Here is a 16,381-nt window from a genome sequence, read left to right as displayed (position 1 = left end):
CTGATGAACATAGATGCAAAAATCCTCAAAAAATTCTAGCAAACAGAATCCAACAGTACATTAAAAGGATCATAAACCACGATCAAGTGGGGTTTATCCCAGGAATGCAAGGATTCTTCAATATATGCAAATCAATCATTGTGATACACCATATTTAAAAATTGAAGGAGAAAAAACCACATGATCATCTCAGTAGATGCAGAAAAAACTTTTGACAAAGCGCAACACCCATTTATGATTAAAACCCTCCAAAAAGTAGTTATACAGGGAACCTACCTCAACATAATAAAGGCCATATATGACAAACCCACAGCCAACATCGTTCTCAATGGTGAAAAACTGAAAACATTTCCTCTAAGATCAGGAACAAGACAAGGATGTCCACTGTCACCACTGTTATTCAACATAGGCTTGGAAGTCCTTGCCACAGCAATCAGAGAAGAAAAAGAAAAGGAATCCAAATCGGAAAAGGAGAAGGAAAGTTGTCACTGTTTGCAGATGACATGATACTATACACAGAGAATCCTAAAGATGCTACCAGAAAACTACTAGAGTTAATCAATTGAATTTCGTAAAGTAGCAGGATACAAAATTAAGGCACAAAAATCTCTTGCACTCCTATACACTAATGATGAAAAATCTGAAAGAGAAATTAAGGAAACACACCCATTTACCATTGCAACAAAAAGAATAAACTACCTAGGAATAAACCTACCTAAGGAGACAAAAGACCTGTATGCAGAAAAGTATAAGACACTAATGAAAGAAATCAAAGATGATACAAACAGATGGAGAGATATACCGTGTTCTTGGATTGGAAGAATCAACATTGTGAAAATGACTATACTACACAAAGCAATCTACAGATTCAATGCAATCCCTATCAAGCTACCACTGGCATTTTTCACAGAACTAGAACAAAAAAATTTCACAATTTGTCTGGAGACACAAAAGACCACGAATAGCCAAAGCAATCTTAAGAAAGAAGAACAGAGCTGGATTAATCAGACTCCCAGACTTCAGACTATACTAGAAAGCTACAGTAATCAAGACAGTATGGGACTGGAACAAAAAAAGAAATATAGATCAATGGAATAGGATAGAAAACCCAGCGATAAACCCACACACATATGGTCACCTTATCTTTGATAAAGGAGGCAAGAATATACAATGTAGAAAAGACAGCCTCTTCAATAAGTGGTGCTGGGAAAACTGGACAACTACATGTAAAATAATATAATTAAAACACTCCCTAACACCATACACAAAAATAAACTCAAAAAGGATTAAAGACATAAATGTTAGTTCAGACACTATAAGACTCAGAGGAAAACATAGGCAGAACACTCTATGAGATAAATCACAGCAAGATCCTTTTTGACCCACCTCCTAGAGAAATAGAAATAAAAACAAACATAAACAAATGGAACCTAATGAAACTTAAAAGCTTTTCACAGCAAAGGAAACCATAAACAAGACAAAAAGACAACCCTCAGAATGGGAGAAAATATTTGCAAATGAAGCAACTGACAAAGGATTAATCTCCAAAATTTATAAGCAGCTCATGCAGCTCAATATCAAAAAACCAAAAAACCCAATCCACAAATGGGCAGACACCTAAATAGACATTTCTCTAAAGAAGATATACAGATTGCCAACAAACACATGAAAGGATGCTCAGTATCACTAAACATTAGAGAAATGCAAATCAAAAGTACAGTGAGGTATCACCTCACACCAGTCAGACTGGGCATCATCAAAAAATCTACAAAGAGGAAATGCTGGAGAGGGTGTGGAGAAAAGGGAACCCTCTTGCACTGTTGGTGGGAATGTAAATTTATACAGCCACTATGCAGAACAGTATGGAGGTTCCTCAAAAAATTAAAATTAGAACTAGCATATGACCCAGCAATCCCACTCCTGGGCATATACCCTGAGAAAACCATAATTCAAAAAGAGTCATGTACCAAAAGGTTCATTGCAGCTCTATTTACAATAGCCAGGACATGGAAGCAACCTAAGTGTCCTTCGACAGATGAATGGATAAAGAAGATGTGGCACATATATACAGTGGAATATTACTCAGCCATAAAAGAAACGAAATTGAGTTATTTGTAGTGAGGTGGATGGACCTAGAGTCTGTCATACAGAGTGAAGTAAGTCAGAAAGAGAAAAACAAATACTGTATGCTAACGCACATATATGGAATCTAAAAAAAAAAATGTTTCTGTAGAACCCAGGGGCAGGACAGGACTAAAGACACAGACGTAGAGAATGGACTTGAGAACATGGGGCGGGGAAGGGTAAGCTGGGATGAAGTGAGCGAGTGGCATGGACTTATATATACTACTAAATGTAAAATAGATAGCTAGTGGCAAGCAGCCACATAGCACAGGGAGACCAGCTTGGTGCTTTTTGACCAGCTGGAGGGGTGGGATCAGGAGGGTGGGAGGGAGATGTAAGAGGGAGGAGATATGGGGATATATGTATATGTATAGCTGATTCACTCTGTTACAAAGCAGAAGCTAACACACCATTGTAAAGCAATTATAGTCCAATAAATGTGTTTAAAAAAAAAAAAAAAGAAATGCATCTGGAACAAAATGGGCTGCAATGAATATGAATTATTTCTCTCATTTAAAAATACATTTTAAAAGTATTGATACTGAAAATATGAAATATGTATTTTAAAATTTCTTGGCAATGTATATATCCCATAAAATTATTAATAATGGAATAATTTGTGGTATAAATAAAATAGAAAATAAAATTATATCTGTTGATTTTGTAAATTTTACAAGAACTATAAAGCTTCATTTTGTATTGTTGAATGAGCCTACCATAAACCCAAAGTAAAGGTATTAGAAGTTAATATGTATTTTAATTTTAAAAATATACACAATTACATGATATAAATTGAAAGAAGCTTTATATGAATGAATGGAGTATGTGACTACTGATTTATTTAATGTTGAAACATAAATTTTTATTTTCCTTCTGTAAGAGAGTTAGCACTAAATATATATGTATTCTAATTTAGAAAAATTTTTAAACAAATTTCTACAAATATAGATAAACAAACATAAATAGTTAGATTAACTTTCTATCCTTGTCTCCATAAAATTAATTATAACATTTTCCCAGTAATTTTGGTTACTTTTGTATGTTTTCCCTATTAATTTTAATTTACTTTAGATCAAGATCTATGTATCATTATATTTGTATTCCCAGCTAATTTTTATGATACCTTATTACATAGGTGAAATATTAAGTGAGTGAAGTAATGAGTCAAATTTCAACCATCAGTTAATCACAAAATTTTTACTTAGAACCTTATATTCTATTATTCCCCTAAACACATTTACATTCCAGCTTATTCCTACTCCTGGAATACTCCCATTCAGGAAAAAAAGAGAAAATTGTAGTCATCTTGCTTCTCTCCTTTATGCCATTACCTATATTTACTTTCTTGAATTAAAAATTCTACTTGATTTTTGAGATCCAGCTCAAATGCTCTTTTTTCTTAATAAGTATTTCCTAAGCACTCCAGTGTGAAATGATCCTTCTCTCTTCTGGCCTTTAATTCATCATATTCTCTATCTCTATCATTATATCTCCTATTTCATCAGAAATTCACATAAGCCTCCTATTTTTAGATAGGAACAACATATTCATCTTTGTGGCACCAGTAGCACCTCGAATACTCTTTTTCTCAGAGTTGGCGCCTAACTTATTATTAAGGAAAATATCTGGAATTTTAACATATAATTCATATCCTTGAAGATTTTAAATCTGTTTGGGGGAAGAAATAATTTTGTTTACAATAATCTTGGAATGATATTATTAAGAACAGTAATATTTAATTTTAATAGCATAGGTAATTTAAGCCCCACAGTTAAGATTTGAGTTGAAAATTTCAGCTGAAAAAGAGATCAATATATATTGCAGGATTTGTGAAAAGCATTATGGGTGAAGGTGGCCTTGACTTGGCCTTGTTTTATTTCTTTTCTATCACATGCATTTATGATATATTTAAGTAGTTATAGATAGTAAAGTAAAGCATAACTGTTTGCAAAATTAATAGACTAAATGTCCTTACATTTTACAGGAGTATATAAAAGCCAAGAAGCTCGCCTAATATTACACATCTATCTTATTAAAGTACCAGCTCAAGCTTCTGTGAAGAAAATGAAGGAGGAAGATTGGGCCATGGATGGCTTTGTAAGTATAGTTCTTTAAAAGTCTGCTGCTAATTTTAATAACAAATTTATGCTTTGGTTTGTCATTAAAATTCCAGAAAAATCTAATTTTCTAAATTGAGCTAATTAAACACACACATATATTTACAGATGTGTAGCCATCACCACAGTTGACTTTAGAATATTTCCATCACCTCAAAAAGAAGCTCCATACCCTGTAGCTATCACCCAACCCATCCACCCTTCATCACCCCCACAACCCCAAGCAACCACAACTCTATTTTCTGTCTCTTTAGCTTTCCCTGTTCTAGGCTTTCATATTTATGGAATCATACAATACATGGTCTTTTGTGACTGGCTTCCTTGACTTATAATGGGAAACATGCCTCTTAAGTCCTAGGCTTGGAACTGACAGATTGTCAATTCCACCCACATTCCACTGACCAAATCAAGTCACAGGACCAAATCCAACTCAGTGAGGTAGAAAGTATACTCTTTCCATGAAGGTTGATTGGAAGTGGGGGGAAAGGAATGCATATATGTCGAACAGTTATCTAATCTACGAAGGACAGTATTATTATATTTTAATTTTTAATTGACCACTTGCCTCATTCTGTTTCATCATATCATTGCCCTTTTTCTTGACAACAGGTCTCTTAGCCTAAAAGAAGTCTATAAATCTGTATCATGTTAATAACAAATCCCCTTTTTTCCCATATCATAATTATTTAAAGATGAAATTTTAAATTTTGCTTTTTAATGATGGCAGATTTTCAGTGTTCTGTGTTTTACATAGTAGAAGATATGGAGGAAGGAATTCTGCATAATATTCATTTCAGAGTAAAACTGAATATTTTCTAAGGCTGGGAAAATATATCTGTGGCCAGTCTTCAGTTTTAACCAAACTTACAAATACTTTTAGGTTTCTGCTGAGCCTGATGGAGCTACTTATGTATTTCAAGGATTTATTCAGGGCAAAGATTATGGGCAATTTGGATTACAAAGACTGGGTAATGTATTCATTTTCATTTTCATGTAGTTCTTTTATTACTCTAGATATCATAAGAATGTACAATGGATTCTGAACATTAGGCATACTTACTATACTTTGAATTTTGCATTGTCAGGACTATACATTGACACATTTGATAACCTTTTAAATATTTGCATTCTTCAGAATATTGTTTCTTTGTGTTCCAGCTCTGTACAATGTTTAGTTTTTCAGCATATAAACATGACAAACTGTCTTGCCCTCAAGCAAGTAAAAAGGAGAAAATGTGATATAGATATGAAAGAAAATATTAAACTGTAAATAATTTTATCATATGAGAATTGTAATACTTCTCTGCAATTTGAATATTGTTGCAACTTTCTTACTGCTCCAAAAAAATGTAGTGGCACTTTAACTCATAGAGTCTGGAAAGGGAAAATAACTGAGGAGTGAGCCCTGTTTTGGGACCTTGTGCTCTTCAGATATGTAAATTTTCCACGGTGGGAGGCACAGAGTTTTGTCGTTTTTATTTCTAACTCTTCTAAAATGTGTATAAACATTTAATGGTCTCCTTTGAATGTATTTATTAACATAGCTTTTGGTGTTTAATTTTCCTAAGGTGTACTGTCTCCCATTACTATATTGTGGTATTAATGCATAAAGAGTAAATTCAGGCTCTAAAATCTACTACTTGATGTTTATTTTACAAATTCCATTCCTTTGAACTTTTACATAAGTTTTATGAGTCCCTGGAAAAATAATGTATAAAAAAGGTACTAACACTTTTTAACCTGGACTAAGGTATGACTTAGTTGAATATTTATCAAAAAGGCAAATCAGGTTTCTCCAAATGAGCAAGGCTAATAAGATGTCATTTCAGATAATGTCTTGCCAAAATTGTTAGTTTTAAAAGCAGGATAAAACATTTATTAACACAGTACATTAACACAGTTGTGTAAATGAATGCAAGATCTTTTCACATAAAATTCCCTAAAGCATCTCAAGCACTACATGTCTAAAACAGCACCTATAGAAAAGGAACTATTTCTTTCTAAATAAAGAGCTTGTTATTTATTTTCTCTTCCCTAGTCACTGGGCCAACATGTTGACAAACCTGATTTTTCTCATTTCCTAACTGTGCAAATGTCATAACCACTTACTCAGCCCCAAGTAGAACATAACTAAATCCTATGCCTTCTTCTCCCTTTCATCCACACAGACAAGTTCTCCTGAATCTATCTTTTCATGCTTTTCCTAGTGCTGCCGTTCACATCTTAATTTCCATTTTTATCTAGGATGTTCCTGCAATCTTCAAACTACTCTTGCTTTCAGACCAGACTCCCTCAAGTCCATCTCACCCTAGTCGCTGTTCTAAATCTTGTATCTTATCACTGAGCCTTTTTTTTTTTTCCCAAACACATCCAGTTGTTCCTCACTATAGGTGGGTGGAAAGTTTGGGCTCTTTAGAATCATATTTATGCCTTTTCAAATAATTTATCATTTTACCCTCCTATTCCCTACCACATGTCCTTTCCACACAGACATGCCTAATGCTTGTCACATCCTCTAAATATGCCACTCACCTTCCCATTTCTAGGCTTCTGATGGTCCTGCTTCCTCCTCTATTTGTTGTTCTATTGATTCTTCAAGGTCAAGCTCATAAGTCCTCCAGAAAACATTCTTACATACCACCAGATGGAATTACTCCTTCCTTTCCTAAAGCACATTGATCATGAATTCATCCTTGATATATATACTTATTTGTGGCTCTGTATTCTTCCCACAATTGTATGAACTCTTCAGTTCAGAGGCTCTGCATATTTTTTTTTCCGTATCCTTTCCTGGAAAAATATCTTATACATAGTAGGCACTGTGCAAAATTGTGCGGAAATGAGTTAAAGGAGTTTTGTGAATTATTTTTGTTTACTATGTACATTTCCAAGTACATCTTGCAGATATTTCCAAGTAGATATCTTGAGCAAGGAAGAAATTAATTGGTTCACAAAACTAAAAAATCAAGTGTGATAAAGTAGAGTTGATTTTATAAGTTATTTTCTTATTTTATAGGACTGAATATGTCAGAAGGTTCAAATTCTTCAAATCAACCTCATGGTACAAATAGTAGTTCTGTGGCCATTGCTATTCTTGTGCCTTTTTTTGCACTTATATTTGCAGGATTTGGATTTTATCTTTATAAACAAAGGTAAGTTTGTTGATTTTAAGTATAAAGCATTTCCCAAATCTATATTTCATGTTCTTTTTACTCTATAGTTCAAATTCTAACTTGCATTTTTTTTCTGGGTTGTTTAAATCTCTGTGTGCCAAATATTGCCACAGTTGTTGAAACCATTTTTTCCCCTGCCTTTCCCTCCACCACAGCAATATACACACAACTAAAATTGCTCTGTTAAGTTGCACAAGCATTCAACTTAACCCTTCCTCCTTTTTGCCTGTCTATTTCCTGGTACATAACTAATTGTATAAGTTATTTTTACACTATCCATATTGAAACTTTAGAGATACAAATCTAAGTTAAGGTTTAAATTGAAGCGATGATATCTGCTACCAGATTTATTTAAAGAACTAGGAAGAAGCTGTGTCCAAACCTCTTATTTCACCTGACAATACTGATAGATTTTACCCAGGGAGACAGATGATAAAATCCTCTAATCCTCTCATTTATTTCTGTTGCTTTTAGAAGATGATGGAATTAATATATTATATTTGTGATATATCTCATATATGACTATATAGATTATTCGTTGGTCCCTGTTCACTACATCCATTACAACATCCTGGTGAGGGGCTTCACTATGCAATTCTCCACTATTTGGGACCATCCCTTACTAAGAAAAAAAGTATGCAAAAAAAAAAAAAAAAAAGAAGAGAAAAGTATGCAGGTAACCAGATATTTAAATGAATACCTAAATGTAATGTATTTTTCTCAAAACTGATGTTTTTATTATAAATGCCAGTCTGTATTATCTAAGAATGATCTATTTAATATTATGTAAATTTGTAACAATTGTGCATTAGCAGCTGTTTAGGCCTTGTCAATATAAGATGTTATTAATGATAAAAATCATCACTAAATTTATTTATAAAGCAAGCTATGCTAATCTTTTTTATTATTGTGATAAAATACACATAACATAAAATCATTTAAACCATTGTAGGTGTACAGTTCAGTGACATTTAGTATATTCACAACGTCTATCACCCCAAGAGGAAACTGTACCCACTAAGCAGTAACTCCCTACTCTTCCCACCCCTCCCCCAGGCAACTACTAATCTGCTTTCTATCTGTTGGTTTGCCTCTTCTGGATATTTTATATAAATGGAATCATACAATATGTGACATTTTGTATCTGGCTTCTTGAATGTAATATGTTTTCAAGTTTTATCCATGTTATACCATATATCTGCACACTATTCCTTTATATGGCTGAATAATATTGCATTGTATGTTTGAATGTGTTGTGTTTAAATATGTCCATTTATCAGTTGATGGACATTTGGATTGTTCCTATGTTTTTTCTATTATGAATAGTGCTGCTATACACATTTGTATACAAGTTTTGTTTGTATAACTGTTTCAGTTTTTTTGAGTATGTACTCAAGAATGGAATTGCTGGATTATATGGTACTCCTCCATTTAACCATCCTAGTGAAGTGGTATCTCATGTGGTTTTGATTTCCATTTTTCTAATTACTAATGACATTGAGCATCTTTTCATGTGCCTGTTGGTCATTTGCCTACATTCTTTGAAGAAATGCCTATTCAAGTACTTTGGCCATTTTAAAAATTGGGTTATTTGTCTTATTGTTGTTGAGGTATAACAGTTCTCTATGTATTCTGGATACTAAACCTTTTTGGATATATGGTTTGCAAATATTTCTCTTTCTGTAGGTTGTAGTTCCACTCTCTTGATAGTGTTCTTTGATATACAAGTTTTTCATTTTGATGAAGTAAAATTTATTTCTTTTTCCTTTTGTTACTTGTGCTTAGTGTCATACCTAAGAAACCATTGCCAAATTCAAGGTCATACAACTTGTATATTTTCTAAGAGTTTTATAGATTTTGCTCTTATATTTAGAAATGATTAGTTTTAAGGTAATTTTCATTGATGTGTAAACTTTTCTAAAGCTTGATATTATTTTCCTTAAAGCTGTAGCTCAACATTAGCAGAGGGAAATTCTTTTACATCTTTGTGATCCTTACCTAATTAGAAGGAAATGATGTTCCTTCTGTTTCTATTGTGAATCTAGTTTGAAAAAAGAGAGACAAATATGATCCATTAGAATTACGCACCTGGCAACAGCAAGTTGTAAACAATATAATTTATATTATATAACAATATATAGATGATGCTTTTGAAAGAAGCTTTAGATAGTTTTTTTTTTCATATTGTCATCATACAAATCACCTAACAATTTTTAGTATGGAGAAAAATTCAGAAAATGCATTAGAGGTAGTAAAAGCACATAACGGCAAATACAAATTACACTAAAATAAATCGTTGAAATTTGTGGTGTTTGGTGTAAACAGAGGAGAGTTATTTCAAAGCCTTTTTAGGAATTAGGTTTGAGAAACAGGTAAGGGCAAGTATGTCTTTGTTCCATTACAAATGTCAGCAAATTATGCAGTGGGATGTGGGAAAGAGAAACTAGAAATAAACATTAGTCAAAAAGGAGACAAATATAAAATGAAGCAAGAATTCAAGATGAGCAACTTATACCAGCCAGCCTAGATTCCATGTGTTTTATAAGCTAATGGCAAATGTTCAGTTATCAGTAACTCTTTGGAAACTATTTTCATGACTTGAGTATCATATAGATAGTAATTTCTTCTTTGAGATTTTGAATTTACTTGCTCTACTGTATATAATTTTAAACCAACTGAATATTTATGTTTCTGGGATATTCCAAGCACCTTCCCAAATTAGGCGTCAGCATTAGATGTCTACTCTTCTTGGAACCCCCTTCCTATTACTGTAGAACCAACGCCTTATTGTCCTTTAAGTCTCAGATTAAATTTTGCCTCCTTAGAGATGATTTTCCTTATTACCTCTCCTAAACTGGCTCCCAGTTACTTCCTGTCCTATAAACAATTTTCCTTTTTATCAAAACAGTTTTCATTATCTTTTTCTTGTTTTATTATTTTTAATTTATTCATTGCTTTCTATCATTACAATATGAGCTCCATGAGAGTGATGATTTCATGTTTTTGTTAAAAAATATATATATATATATGTATATATATACATATATATATATATCCAATGCCTAGGATCATGCCTAGTACTTAATAGATGCTCAGTAAATATTTGAGGAATGAAGAGTAATGAGATTAAAATTCATCAGCATCATAATTTAGTTATATTTTACATGCTATTTCATAATGATAACATTATTTCACAAGAAAATTAATGAGAATAGCCATGATATCATTTATTTACACTTACTCATATTGGTGCTCTTTATAAATATATATTGTATGTAAATAAGAAGTCACTCAGGATTTAAAAGTGACAGGTAAAATGTTCAAATGTGTTGTATTGAGTTTATGTTTTCTCAATTAATACTTTCAAGTTACATTATCCATTAACAATAACTCAATCATTCTGTTTGAGCCCTACTCTGCTATTTCTTGAAGAAAGTTAACATATAGCTAATCAATGTTCTCATCAACAGGACTGCACCCAAAACACAGTACACAGGATGTTCAGTTCATGAAAATAACAATGGCCAAGCAGCTTTTGAAAATCCCATGTATGACACCAACTCGAAGTCAGTGGAAGGGAAGGCAGTACGGTTCGATCCCAACTTGAACACAGTCTGCACAATGGTATAACGTGGCAACCTTTGCCTTCTTCAGAAGCTTGGAAATTGACACACAAAACAGTGCACATTTAGTTCACTGATAAACAAATTAAAGCACACTTTTCAGGACTTGCTGGGTCACCTTTTCCCGAGGAATGATAGAGAAGAGTGTTTTTTCATAAACTGGACCATAATTCTTCTTCATGTTTACCGTGGAGAGTTTTACAAAAAATCGGCTGCACTCTGAGAGTGCTTACTCACAGTTTATTTGCTTTTTTTAAAAAGGAGATTATTCTAAAACATAAACTTATTTGCATATATTGGAGGAGCATCCACTATCAGTATTTCTGTGCTTTATAAACTATATTAGAGGGACTGGGTTAAAAAAATGATATAGGGTAGAAAATAAGAGCTATACTTACAAGAGTCAATAGATCACTGACTTCTCTTTAACTGTCATGAGCTACATCACACCCATAAGTCTGTATTTCACACCACTCTATCAGCTGTTCCTTCCTATTAATTGAGTCATTGTTTTCTTTATTTCCCTGGTTATTTCAGATTGAGTCATGCCCTGAAATGTTTATGAACTAGTTTATGCCACAGAAGCGATAAGATTGCCCACTCTGATTTGACTCTCTAGGTTTTGTTCTTCAGCATCATATTGCTATCTTTTTTAGACTGGTTGTCATAGTTTCTGCAAATGGCAAGATCATCGTGTTATCCTCCTGATTTCCCTCATTATGTTGTAACAAGTATTATTCAGTGAGCCATGGGATAGTGTTTAACTCCTTGCTTCAATCTGTTTTGTCACTTAGTAACCACTTTAGCTGCCAAAAATTATCTATAATAAAGATAATTTTGCAGTTATCTGAGACACCAAACTTACCATTCTTTACCAAACTTTCCAATGTTTCTGCAAGGACAAATAGAACCTATTAATCTACTTATTTATTTTATGGTATATCTACTTATCCTTCCAGTTGAGCTTTCAAATGTATTTAACATTGTTTTGAACTTTTATCTAACAGTGAGTTAGAATTCTAAGTTTTAAAAATTTTTAACTTTTAGTCAACAATGAGTTAAACATATATTTTGGACCAGCCCCTACTCAAAATGGCTAAAAAAAGAAATTACTTTCAAATCACCAATATAAATTTATTTCCTTAAGTTGTGGATTTACCAAATATTCATATATTTTTAAATTTCTGTACTCTAATTCTTAAGAAGCAGCTTTCAGATATGACAGGTTTCTTTCAAAATCAAATTAAGATATGTATTTGCAAGTTATTGGTGGCTCATTTACAACTGTATCACAGTAATGCCAGCATTTTGATTTAATAGGTCATTGTCTTCTTTTTATAGCATGTTTTATTTCATAGAATAAATTATGTACCCAGTGTGAACACTTTGTTCTTGTCCCTTTCAAATATGGATAAACTTGTAAACAGTCTCGACTTTTTGTATCACGAGACAGAGTGCCTAAGAGAAATCATTGCACCTGGAGTGCTACTTGGATCTATGTCTACAACATATAGTGAATTTCTTGTAAACCACTTTGAGATACATTGTTTTGGAAATTCATATAATTTTCTCAACATTGTACGCTACTGACAGGATGCTGTTTTAAATTTTATTCCATCAGTTATTTATTCTTGTTTATTCAAATGACTGCAATAACAATGGTTCATTCATTAATGTTAAGGTTAATACATTTAAGATCTTGTTTAAATAATGTTTCTTCTTCAGCTGGCTACTCCTCTTATATTAATGCATACACTTTTGTAAAGAAGTATATTTTTATGAAAAAAAACTTTGTAAAAGTATGATGTAAATTTTCAGTGCAATGTAAACAAAATAAAAATGGATAATTGCTTTTGTAAAACGTGTATTCTTTTCAAAGTTGTCTGCCAGTGTACTGGTTAGTAAAAGGAATGAAGAGCCCATCTTTATTTGATGTTGTAAAGTTCTGAAACTGCATATTACATATACTTAGTCCACAATATAATAATGACACATGGGTGTTTTTCTTCTCTATATTCTGTAGTTCCCCAAGTGTAACACTGTTAAAAGTAAGTACATTCCCAGTAAACGTAATAGTATCATAAGAACCTCATCTTAGAATTTATATTAAATGTAAATACTTTAATAATACATACTATCTAAATTTAGATATACCTGATCATTTCTAGTATTTCTGTAGTATATTTTCTTAGAGATATTTATGTTAAGCATGCTTCATAAGTATGAACCCAATAAGCTTTTGAATTGCTCCATTAAACTAATATGTACAAACAAATCTGTGTTTCCAAGACAGAACATGTAAAGTTTTGTACTCAAGAAAGTTATCAAGTCTCTCTAAAGTTCAAATCACAAGTTATTTAAATTCAATTTTATTAGATAACTATTTTTCACAAAATACATTGTCTTTATATTTCAAACTCAAACTCCAGCCTTTACAGTCTATCTCTGTTTATTACACTTTATTTTAGGAATAAATGTTTCTTGATATAATTGTAGTTTCTGTTTTAACTTTGTTAACTCTATTACCTCCACCTTTCACTCACTTCACATCTATATTTTCTTTTTTTCTTTGTCTTTATTTTTACTCCTCCCTGTGTTTTTTTTTCTTTTCCTCCCTTTTTATTTTTCAACTTTTTAATTTGTTTTATTTTTTTGATGTTTTTCTTAACATCCTTTCCTCTTTTACATCTTATCCTTTTTAGCCTTTTATTATTTCTCTTTCCTTATATTCTCTTTATCTTTTTAACACTCTCAAAGGTAAGCAGCAATTTTAGTGGAAGTAATTGTACTTTTCTCTTTTCCCAGCTTTACTGAAGTATAATTAAAAATATTATAAGATATTTAAAATGTATAACGATGATTTGATAAACGTACATAGTTTTTTTAATTTCTTTTTTTGGTGAGAACAGTTGAGTTCTACTCTGTTAGCTAATTTCAATTAAGGAAGTAATTTAAAAGAGCCTTCTTGAGCTTCCCTTATACTTAAGAACATTAAAGCCATAGGTTCCACCCAGGATCTCTTGATAACAGAGCCTAATGAAAATGTCTGTGGAAATAAACCAAAGGTCAGATTTACTTTACCTGTCCTTTTCACTTACAAGTGAGGGGGAAAAAGCCATAACACTAGCTAAAGGAGTCAATAAAAATAACTAGCTGATTCTCTCTTAAAGAGAATAAGAGAATCTATTGCCTGTTAAAGTATTAGTCTGTAAATATCTATAAATTTAAAATAGGCATAAGGTAAGGTAAAATGAACATCTATAAAATTATAGAAGCTCATAAGTCTAGGAAATAATTTAGAATGGGCAGTTTGAAATTTGGCTGAAAGAAATATTGATTTGCTTCTCTTTTTTTCTTTTTCTTTTTTTTTTTTTTTTAGGATGACTTTGGAGGAAAGAGAATATTGATCTGAGAAGATATACCTGTGTAAAAGTCTGAGAAATGTCTTTCTGCCATCACTTTCATGAGCTTGGTATTCTAAAGTAATTTAAGAGCAGATTTAAAAGTTACCAGGGAGTAGAAATGGCCACTGGACATTAGATTTCATTCTTCGGTATACAAAACAACAGAACTAGTGAACACCTGCCAGATACTTTTCCAACTGTTAATAAGTTCCCATGTGTAATAATTTTATTAGTCTTGAAAAAGTATATTCTACACATTCAGATTCATAGCTATAAGTTGTGTTGCAAACATAAAACAAAAAATCTGTGCTTAAACTCTCATAAGATCCAAATCTTGCTTGTAACTATTTGCATACCTCTGAAAATAGGGATGAACCCATATGCTTTGGCAGGACTAATGAGATACATAGAGAAAAATATAGATCCATCTACATGGTATGAGTTAAAATAAACCAAAAGGCCTTCCTTCTCAGTAAATATTTTCTTCATACACTTGAGTTAAGATTTTATATCTACTGAAGGAACTTATTAGAAAAATATGTTATCTATAGAATGTCACAAGATAGAACTGTAATCCCAGTAAGTAACACAGCTATTATAGAGCAAGTCAATCGAGCAACTGCTCCTAATCTCTTTATTTTTAAACTAGGACTTTTCCAGTCTGTAACACCCTTTTTAGGATGAAATTTTTAAATGCATAAAATGAAATAAAAAGGAAAGTAATGATAATAAAACAGTATAAAATATTTTTAAATATTCTACATATATATGAACATATATACTTCTATGTAGATACTAATACATATATATGTACTTCTCTACTGATACATTAAAAAAGCAGTGGGCCTAATAATTTCTGTAATTTCAAAGAGTATTATAAACACTATTTTGAGATATTCATAACATTTAACATGACATAAAATATCTGTGATTTTTATTAATGACAAAATCAGTTATTTTTACCCAGCTTTTTACTGAAGGAAATACTATATTTTAATGAGAAGAACAATGAAGATAAAGGTGTAGCATTTTCCCACCCATGTTTACAAATTTTTTAATTCTATCTGCATACCAGGTTAAGAACCCTGCCTTAGAGATTAGAATTTACAGCATGATGGGACAGGGAAGAAAACATTGTTCTCTTGAGCTATTGGCAATGAAAATTGAGTGCTTAATTGGACTTTAGTTACCAAGTAACAACATAAAGAAGAAACATTTCTAAGAAGAAATCCCTAATGGGAAAAAGTGAGTATAAATAGTAAAATGTCATTAATTAATTAATACAGAAAATATTTTCTAACACTAAACATGTGCATACTATTCTACTATGAAGTATAATGGCTATTGGATGAATAAAAGTATAAGAAACACATGGATCTTAAAGTTTTGTCAAGCTATAAAAGATTCTTAAAGTATATATAGAAGATATCACATAATAATTCTATGTGGTAACTATGTTCATTTCTGTAAGCTTTCACTCTCACTTTTTCTGTTAATTAAAATCGACTTCTCATACTAGAGAATGGACTTGAGGATACGGGGATGGGGAAGGGTAAGCTGGGACAAAGTGAGAGAGTGACATGGACATATATACACTACCAAACGTAAAATAGATAGCTAGTGGGAAGCAGCCGCATAGCACAGGGAGATCAGCTTGGCGCTTTGTGACCACCTAGAGGGGTGGGATAGGGAGGGCGGGAGGGAGGGAGATGCAAGAGGGAAGAGATATGGGGATATATGTATATGTATAACTGATTCATTTTGTTGTAAAGCAGAAACTAACACACGATTGTAAAGCAATTATACTCAATAAAGATGTTTTAAAAAATACCAATAGAAAAAAATAAATAAAGTAAAATTGACTTCTATGGAATTATAAGCAAATCCTTGACTAACCTACTAAATAAGGATAAGGAGTATAGAAGTGATTTGGGTTATGT

At 32.1% G+C, this 16,381-nt stretch overlaps 1 protein-coding gene across 3 annotated transcripts in view; it reads left to right on the top strand.

The window, feature by feature from the left end:
* The window catches only part of CSMD3 (CUB and Sushi multiple domains 3), a 1,097,518-nt gene extending 1,086,474 nt beyond the window's left edge, over positions 1-11,044 (top strand). For all 3 annotated transcript variants that reach the window (XM_060116495.1, XM_060116494.1, XM_060116493.1), the window contains 4 exons: positions 4,109-4,221; positions 5,122-5,209; positions 7,258-7,393; positions 10,885-11,044. In XM_060116495.1, coding sequence (XP_059972478.1) covers positions 4,109-4,221; positions 5,122-5,209; positions 7,258-7,393; positions 10,885-11,044 — 497 coding nt within the window. The remainder of the gene's footprint in view (positions 1-4,108; positions 4,222-5,121; positions 5,210-7,257; positions 7,394-10,884) is intronic.
* The last annotated feature ends 5,337 nt before the right edge of the window (positions 11,045-16,381 follow it).

This window comes from Mesoplodon densirostris, chromosome 13 (genome assembly GCF_025265405.1).
Source record: "Mesoplodon densirostris isolate mMesDen1 chromosome 13, mMesDen1 primary haplotype, whole genome shotgun sequence".
In the NCBI taxonomy this organism is placed as follows: Eukaryota; Metazoa; Chordata; class Mammalia; order Artiodactyla; family Ziphiidae; genus Mesoplodon; species Mesoplodon densirostris.
This window is presented reverse-complemented; position numbering and strand designations above follow the sequence as displayed.